Here is a 9733-nt window from a genome sequence, read left to right as displayed (position 1 = left end):
AGCAACAGTTTGTACTGCGTAGGGAAAGGAGGTGCAACTGAATTCCAAACATTCTTACTCCCTTACCTTCCACCATTAGCCTGGCAAGAGCGAGCAGATTGTAAACCTAAACCTTAGCCCTCGTTAAGTGCCAGATTTTCCTTTTTTTTTGCTTACATTTGATAAAAGTGTTCATGTCACACGTGAATATTTCTGGTTTCCTCCCCCCCGCCCTCCCTTGGATGTGTAATATTCAAACTGCTCCCCTGGAGGAACAGCATAGGCTGCTGTTCTGTCCTCTACAATCAGACCTTCAAACAGTAGTGCAAAACAGGGGGAGCGAGAGCAAAAGTGGGAGAGGCAAACACTGCCGGAATTGTCTTTGATTTGAGGGTTTCTTCATTTCGTTTTGTTTTTTTTTTTGTAGAAAATTGTTCATTTTTCTTTTTACAGACCTTCATGATAAAGCATAAAAATGGAGTATATTTATACATATATATATATATATTTATATATATTTATATATTTCTTAATTATTACTTTTTCTCTTTAGCAGTCGGTTGACACTGTTAAGTCCTCCTGTCTTTTGTTTTTATTATTATTCTCTGAGCTGATTGTGCTTCACAGGAATCATTTCCCCCACCCCGGGAGATAGTGTGATGCACTGTGACATTAGCTTTCCAACAACAGCAGGACCGATGCAACCTGGGAGATAGCAGACCAAAGGAAAAGCAAGGTGGGAGGAGTATGTAGGAAAATACCAAGAGACCAGAGGGGGATTTTGGACGACATCTTTTCCCCTTTTTTTCTATAACCATGCTTCCCTTCTGGAAAGGATTGTTTAGTTGCGCTGTCCTCTGGTCATCAAGACTTTTGGATTTTTGTGGGGTTTTTTTTTATTGATAAATGATCTTTTTCAGAAGCAAAAAAAAAAAAACCACCAAAACAAAACAGAGTTCCCATTTGGATCTTTCCTCACCACCTTCCCTCAAAGAAGCCTTTTTGTTTTCGCTGGCTGTAGGTTGTAGTGTGGCTCTGCCTTTGGAATTTCCCGGTTTTGCCCATCATGCGACAGTGAGTCAGAAGAGGAAGGTGAGGGCCTTGTCTGTCCAGATCTGGGTCAGCGGTTTGTAGGACTCCAGCTGTTGACGATGAGTAGATCTGATATCCATCCCAGGTGCTCTACTTGGAAACAGCTTAGGGGCGAGGCAGCCAAGGAGGGTCTTTAACTGGCGACGCTTTTGGGGTACACTTGAGAGTAAGTTGGGTGAGGGCTGCAGAAAGGGAGGAGTGCTGCGATCTTCATCCCACCGGTATGGAGGACGTTGGTCAGACGGGTACAATATGGAGGCCTAAGCTGTCGCCCTGCAGTTTCATGTGGTTTCCATGGTAACTAGTGGCGGTCATAGGCAGTGGCAGCAGTGGGAGGTGCGGAGCCCCTGGATGTGGCACTATAATAATAAGGGGAACCTGAAAGTTAACACAGGAGAAGAATGGACTGGTTGAAAGGACAAACAGTAAAATAATAATAATAATAATAATTGAAAGAAATATAAAAAGAAAAGAAAAAAGTTTTGGGATGTGATATATCTAGGGCCAGAGCCAGCTGGAAAGACAAGAAAGCTAATTTATTTTGTTGGACAAAACATACGTTGTAGCTTATTATACCCTGTGGGAATTTGGAAATGCTGTGAAAGACACCTCATCTCATGCAGTACAGACTACAGATGAACTGCTGAGAAAAAAATTAGATTCTGCAGAGAAGATATTGAGGACTGTAAAAAGGAACTTTAGAGAGACCATGAACGCATCTATGCTGTTAATTAACTAAGTTCCCCCCAGATACTGCTGCAGTCTGTTACCTAGTTCTAACAATTTTAGAGAACTGCAGTTTGAAATGTTTTGACCCTGTTCAGAATAACAGTTTCCATTCCACTGCTAGGAAAAAGATCAACAAACCCAGGGCAAGTGACACATTTTTGGCTAGCTTTTGAGAACTATTACCTCTTCATCAGGTCAGGGAGTATAACTCTTGAACATTAGTCACAAATATATGAAGTCCAGTACCAATGTATCACCTACGACTTGTTTGTTAACCTAAATTTTTACGTAATTAGGTGAACTAACCTAGCAGCCACACTACTTTATTCGATGCGAGAAACATGAAAACTGATTTTTTCCCCCCATTACAGAATTTGTGCCTCATGAGTTTTGGAGAGTAATAAAACCTAGACAGTTTTTTTTCTGTCTTATTTGCCCCTACACCTGAAACTCTTTCCAGTGGTGACTGCTGAGCCTTTAGGCTTCAGGTGCTGTGGTGCTTCCCTTTCTGTGCTCACTTCGAATGCACTTGGTCTATGATCTTCGAGGAGAGGGGATTTCTCTGCTTGTTGAGAACAGGACCTGGCTGTCTTATGGAGTGGGGGCTGAGGAGTCTTAACCAGATTCCCCATTCCACAGAGAATTAAATTGGCTGTGGCTGGATGAAAACAGGTATTTCTCTGCCAGCCGCAGTGGATTTGAGCCTCATTTATGTAATGAAAAGAATTTGCATGATTTGCTGTAGCCCGATATCAAGGCAGAACATGCACTGGAAAATGAGGAACAAAATGACTTTTACCTGAACTGTTAAGAAACAAATCTTTATGTGACAAAAATTAATAAAGCAAACAAAGGACACACATTTGTTGAAGTAGAGTTTAACTACCATAGGAAGTGGAGGATGTAAAAGCGGCACAGTACTCACTTAGTAATGCTGGGTTACTAAATCGCCAGGCTTCATTGTAGGTTGTGTACTGAGGGTGACTGTAAGGGTTCCCCGAAAATTCACTTCCTAGAAAACCAATAATAGGAAATAAAGAAAATAAAACCAAGTTGTTCATGTGGTGCCCCAGTTCGTTTTTTGATACACCCACCGCACCCCCCGTCATTGAATGATTCACTAAGATTTGTTCCCATAGACAGAGAATGGGAAATCCAGTCCAGAGTGAACATTTCCAGCTTAAGAGTTCAGACAATCCCTTCAGTTTCCAAAGCCATTTAAAATATATATTGTTCATTAGTTCACATCTGCCAACTTGTATTTGGATAAAACAATTTGATATATTTCCATAGTATCCCTCCAAAATCTTTCTGCATGCCAGTGGTTTCCAACTTTGATCCTGGTGTCTCCCCTCAAATAGAAGTGTCTTAGGACATCCACACTGAATATGAGTGCGAGGTCTGCAGGGGTTGGCAACCTCCAGTGCTCGTGGACATCAATCTCCACTCGGGTTTTCAGGATATGAATATGCATGAGATAGATTTCTATACAATTGAAGCAGTGTGCATGCAAATGTGTTTCATGCATATTCATTAGGGATATCCTGTAAACCCAAATGGCATGTGTCTACGAGTACTGGAGGTTGCTTACCCCCATGTATTGGCATTTATATGATGTAAGAACAGGTTGATTTGCAAATTTGGTTACCCTGAAAGCCAGACTTGTTTGGGGGCTATGCCCTGAGTACCACAGCTATGTTGAAATGCTGGGATCTGTAAAACAGTGACTTCTTCCGGTCCCAAAATATCCCCCTTACAAATTTGCAAATAATGACCTGCCTCTGTTTACTTGCACTATAGAAATAAGAGAAGTCAGAATCTCTAACATGAGGCATGTATTATAATGAACAAAACTGACTTACACGGAATTTAATTTAATTTCCAGACATATATTTTGCATTTTTCAAAGAAACTTCGGACAAAATGGATCACTAAAAAAACATACATAATAAAAGCGAGACAACACATATCGCAGATACCCTAAACCAATCCTCCTTCATCCCACACTCAGCCACCCAGATCCTCTACAAAGTCACCCATTGTGTTAACAACTTCTCAAAAAGCAATATAAGTCCTAATTCCATCACCAGTCCCTCTCCTTCTGAGCCAATTATTGCCCCCCTCTCTTAATATGCTGAGACCCAGCAGTCGTCACATAAATCACCTCATCCCCAGCATTTAACCAAAATGCCAGGTTTCCAAAACTTTACAGAACAATCCATACTCTGCCAAACTTGTCAACTTTAGTGGCAGCTGATTCCACCATGTGGGTCCTATTCCAATGAAGGGACTAGCCTGTGTTCTGGCACCTCAAATTCCTTTGCTGGAGAAAACAATCACTTTTCATTAACCGAGTGTAATGGCCTGGATGGAACATATCACTCCACTTTCTGCATCAAATAAGACAATTCAATGTCTTAAAAGTTAGGGCCAACAGCCTGAATTTGATACCGAGTCCAACTGACAACCAATGCAGGGCAATCAACAATGGTATGGTGGGCTCCCAGCATCTCTTGCCTGTCAAAATTCTTGCTGCCATATTTTGAACTGTTAAGGAACTTAACCAGAGATCTAAGGGATACCCCAACATAAAGACAGTTGCAATAATCCAAATGGCTGAACGCTACCAACTGCATAACTGTTCTCCAATTGGATGGACCAAGCAGTAGCAAAAGTTGTCTCTCCATGTGTAGCTTTACAAGAGACTTCCCGACAACCAAATTTATTTGAACGTTAAACATAAGGGCTAAATTTTGCATAACCCCCAGGCTTCTAATCTCTGACCTTATTTCATACTGTGTGTTTGCCAATGTGACCAGATCTCTAGGCAATGTTCCACCCCACCCCACATTACCTCCATCATACCCCTATTCAGTTTTAAACTATGTTCACTGGTCCATTTCTCTATCTGCCCCATTCATTTCCCAAACACACCTAATATCACTTCCTATGACTGCATGAATGGAATCCAAATCTGGATATTGTGTGCATTAATGTATATTTTCATCCTGAGGGCCCTAATAATAGCATCCAAGAGGTGAAGATACACATTGAACAGGATCGTGACAATGGAGAGCCCTAAGGGATTTTCCAATGTAAAGGCCAATAATTTGACTTGGAAGCTCCCATTACCACCATCTGGGCTCTACCTGATAAAAAGGTCTCCAGCCACCACTCAACCATACCATTCACTCCAATCCCTTTCAAACTATTCAACAATAACCCATAATCAACCAGACCAAATGCTGTCAAGAGATTGGGGAGAAGCAGCAAATAAAGGAGTGGCCCTACTACCCCTCCTTAACCTGTGTGAGACCAGGCTAGATGCCTGGTTCACCTTAAAACCCATATAGGAAAAGTGATCTGTGCTGAAAAGAATAAGAGAGTGAGCCCAGCTGGGAACAGGAGGCCTCATGTCCCCAGGAGAAGCGAGCTCCTGAATCCTCTCTGATAGAATCTAATGGTGTGCGTACACTGCTGGAAGGTAAGCAATCTACTATTATGTATGCTTACCGATGTTAATAAAGCAATAATCTTTAAGAAGAAAGGCTGGAGTCCGGTATGGATTATGCCCCCAGCGTGAAAGCTACTCGGCTAATCGCACACATGGCACCAGTTCAGGGATTTCTGCTCTATGCTCTGCATAGAGCAGAAACCCAAGTATCCATGGTAGGAAAAGAAAGTAGACAAGAAAAGAAAGTTTGCTGTTGTGGGTTCCATGCCAAAATAGCAGTGCTGCTATCTGGGAACAAGACACTGAAGAGTTAAAAGACTGAGCTAGAAAGGAGCATAAAAGCCAAAACAGCTAAAAAAAAATTTTTAATCATTTTTTTTATTTATGCAATTTTAATTACAGCACAAGAAAACTTGATACATACATTATTCGAAGTACACTAATAAGTGTACAATAATTAAACAAATAAACAAAGGAAAAGAACTTCGTAATATTTAAGCCCATAATAAGGAGCTCCAATTTACAGTTCTAAGAAAGAAGAAAAATCAACACAATCCCAGCAAGGGTCAAAAATAAGAGAGAGGAATAACACAGCCTATTCAGGGGACTATTATAATGACTAAATTTAAGATTCCACAGAGGATAATATTTTGTCATTCAAAACTGTTTTAACTGGGAAGGAGAAAAAAAGCTGTAAGACTCATCCTTATATTTGATGTAGCCCTTACAGGGAAACTTTAATATAAAAAGAGCACCTATCTGTAGCACCTCGGCCTGAGTAACAAAATTTGTTTCCTTTTCTTCTGGGTCTACTTAGACACATCCAGGAAGACCCTAAGTTGTTGTTGCCAAAAAGGCTCAGATTGATTTTTGAAAAAAAGCTTCAATATCCAGTCTCTGTCTGGTTCTAAGACAAAAGTAGCAACCTAAGTTGCTGGTTGTGCTTGAACTGAATCAGAAGACAAAAAATTGTTTATTTAATGCAGAGAATTGTATCTTGGGGCCTAAAGAAAAATATTAGCTGTAAAGGTTAGATTGAAAGTAAGGAGAAAAGATCTGTTTGCTTAGTGAAGGGAAATAAAGTGAGTTATTTGATGGACAAGCAGGGTTTTTTTTTCTTTTTACCTTTTCCTAAGAGAAAGAAAAAAGAGAACAGTTTGTTGCTGTGTGGGTTTGAACAGAACATGGCCCTGAAGAAAGTGAAGCTGCAAGAGTTGGTGTGAGTGTTTGAACAGAGCATGGGCCTCCAGAAGCAAGCCAGTTGCTTTGCACTAGTACTCAAGAAATTCAACCTTGTCTGTGGGAAAGCATGACTGAGCTAGATATGAAAACTGTGATTCAGATCCTCCTAGAAGGACAGAGACAGCTGCAAAGTATTCCATGAAGTGCCAGACTACTTGGGTGTGTGCCTGAAAAGAACAGGAAACAAGTTGGGCGTGTATAGCTGCCAGTCTGGCAGAAGTAAAGCTGAAAGCAGAGAAAGAGCAGCAGCTATATAAATCACGATTGGTACTTTACCTTCCAGAAGGACAAAAGTGAAAGAAAGATAGCAGAAAAGGTTCTGAGGCCAGAGAGGAGCCTGTGAACAGTGTGACAGGAGAATCTGGCATGGAACCAGTGAACACCCTACTGGAAGAAGTGGTGGCAGAAAATCCTGAGCTGCAAGGACAGGCACAGTAGAGTACAAGAAAAGAGAATGGAACTCAGGTAAATGAATCTACAAAGCCTATGACTGATATGCAAGATTGCTCATGGTGGAGCTTTATAGCCTGGCCTGAAAGAAGCAACACAAACTGCCTGGAAGGAGGCAGTACAGAATGGCCTGATGGAAGCAGCACAGACTAGCCTGAGGTAGGCAGCACAGAGGACCCAGACAGAGGCACTGTGAGAGATATCCAATGGAGGCACTGCAGAGAGGCCAGACGTTGCCCTGTAGAGTACCCAGATACAACCACTGCAAAATTACCAGAAAGTGATGCTGCAGATGAAGATGGTGCAGAGGAGTCAGAAGACACTGTGGAAAAAGTGGGAAAAGAGTGGAAGGCACCAGAGGAATACCCAAATGAAGTCCAAAGAGGCTGACCAGGGGAGGAGTGGAATCCAGAGCAACAAAAGGGCTCCTTTGAAGGACTGGGGTGGACACTGGGCAAAGGGTGCAAGGGGTGGTTGTGGCATTTGGAGTAACCCTAATTTATTTATTTATTTATTTATGTTTTTTTATATACCGGTCTTCTTACATAATATGCAAATCAAATCGGTTTACAGAGAACTGTTGAAAAGCTTGCTTGAGGGCAATTACATATAACGAAGAACTTTTTGAACAAACAGATAATGAGAGGGGGGAGAGCATGATCCTATAACCCCTATCCAGAGTCTAGATGATGGGAGGCCAGTAGAAGTATACTGGGGCGTGGAGCTAATTCCCTGGATGGGATCCAGGGTGAGTGGTAGTGCTTGCCCCAATGGGTTCGAGCTGAGTGGGAGGGTATGTAGAGGAGTGGCTGTACTACCCCTCCTTAACTTGTGCAGGACCAGGTCCACCTTAAAACCCAGAGAGAGAAAGAGCTCTGTGGGCAGGTCCCTGCTGAAGAGGATAAGAGAGTGAGCCCAGCTGGGAACAGGAGGCCTCATGTCCCCAGGAAAAGCGAGCTCCTGAATCCTCTCTGGTAGAAGCTAATGGTGTGCGTACACTGCTGGAAGGTAAGCAGTCTACTGTTATGTATGCTGACTGATATAAATAAAGCTAGAATCTTTAAAAAGAAAGGCTGAAGTCCTGTGTCGATTTTGTCCCCAGCCTGAAAGTTTCTCAGCTAATCCCACACAGCAATCTATATCTCCACAATCCCTCAGCAGCCTTGTATTGTCCATCAGAGACAGCAACACTGTCTTAGTGCTGTACCTCTTCCTAAACTAGGACTGAGCCTGATCCTGTGGTTGTCTTGTGATTAAAACTTCCGTAACTTTGGCTATCAGTGGCAAATTAGAAATTGGCCAATAATTAACACAGCATATCTCATCTAGATCCAATCACTGCTTTGTTGGGTACCCTGGGACAGTGCCCCTGTTTATAATATATAGAACTATCATGTAAAATGCACCCTTTTACTATGATTTCTCAGTTCAGTTCTCCATCATTATTTATTTACTCCTATCATCATCTCCTTTCCCGTCTTCTAACATGGAATGTGCTGTGGTTTTAAAATGACAGGGAAACACCAATAAAATCTGTTTCATTTCCAATCAGAAATGACACACACACACACAGAAAACAACAACAACAGACTCTCATTTCATTTTGGTTTTTCCATTTTGGCATGCACTAAAACAGTATAGCTTATACTAAAATGACAAAAACAAACTGAAATAAAAAAAAAAAGAAAACAAAATAAAGAAAAAATGAAACAAAAAACAAACAAAATTAATACGTTTTGCATGCAAACCCCTACTGTCTAACTCGATGTAAGAGAAGGCTGTTGATAGTCAGTAACTGTATTCCCTCTAAAGTGCCTGTGTGCCTGGCTTAGTATGTTGCACCTCATGTTGTGCAGGATCCAGCCCGGCAGGAGAGTGGGATGAGCAGTTGGAGCCCATGCTGCGGCTGCTGCTTTGGCTCTCTCCAATCTGTGCTGGCTTGTAAGCATTGCTGATAATATCGCACAGGCAGCACTTCCTGTATGCTGATCCACACATGATTTTACACGTACAAGTCCCGGAATCATTTTCAAAAGGCCCACTTTTTCAGGTAAATGCTTTAAAAACAGTTCCCCAGTCCTGCAAGAGCCACCTGCAAGTCTCACGGCTTGCTTATGTTTTTACTTTGAATAATTTTGGTGCCATTTGCAAACCTGATCACCTTGTCCATTGCTCCCTTTTCCAGATCATTTTCCAGCACTGGTCCCAATCCCTGGAGCACTCTGCTTTCTACTTCTCTCCATTGGAAAAACTGACCATATAATTAATCTTATTCTATTTTAGGAGTGTGCAGGCCAAAAAATGTCATTTCATGTCATGTTGTGTCATTTGGAGATTGATTTTTGTTTTTCATTTTCATTAATGTTTTCCCATTGGTTTTTTGTTTTTAACATTTTGAAAATAGTGCACTCTAAAATAATAGAAGAAAAAAACATGAACTTTTATGGAGTTGTTTCTATTGTTTCATTTTGAAAACAACAAGAAATGACATAGACAGACAACGGACATTTTCTATGTCATTTTAAACAAGTGCATATCCTTATTTTAATTGCTGTCCCTGAGCCAGTTGCAAGTCTACAGCAGAACATTGTTGCCTATCTGATGACTTTTTTTTAATTTACTGAGGAGTCTCTCATAAGGGACTTTATCAAATTCCTGCTGAAAATCCAGATCCATCCTATAGCCTGGCTTACCCTTATCCACATGCTTATTTATATCTTCAAATAATTCTAATAGATTAGTAAGGCATGACTTCCCTTTGCTAAATGTATGCTGGCTTTTCTCTAT

General features: G+C 41.2%; 1 protein-coding gene across 28 annotated transcripts in view; it reads right to left on the bottom strand.

Moving 5' to 3' along the window:
- Positions 1-372: 372 nt before the first annotated feature.
- Positions 373-9733, bottom strand: part of PAX2 (paired box 2) — a 192511-nt gene continuing 183150 nt past the window's right edge. For 15 of the 28 annotated variants that reach the window (XM_029609098.1, XM_029609100.1, XM_029609097.1 and 12 more), the window contains 2 exons: positions 2726-2821; positions 373-1430 (listed from right to left, as the gene is read on the bottom strand). In XM_029609098.1, coding sequence (XP_029464958.1) covers positions 1309-1430; positions 2726-2821 — 218 coding nt within the window. In that variant the 3' untranslated portion in view covers positions 373-1308. Of the gene's footprint in view, positions 1450-2725; positions 2822-9733 lie in introns of all 28 variants that reach the window. The other 13 variants (XM_029609085.1, XM_029609096.1, XM_029609108.1 and 10 more) reach the window with 5 other exon arrangements.

The sequence above is a fragment of the Rhinatrema bivittatum genome, chromosome 7 (assembly GCF_901001135.1).
Source record: "Rhinatrema bivittatum chromosome 7, aRhiBiv1.1, whole genome shotgun sequence".
NCBI classification, from domain to species: domain Eukaryota; kingdom Metazoa; phylum Chordata; class Amphibia; order Gymnophiona; family Rhinatrematidae; genus Rhinatrema; species Rhinatrema bivittatum.
The sequence above is the reverse complement of the archived record's forward strand: the minus strand, read 5'-3'. Positions and strand labels throughout refer to the sequence as shown.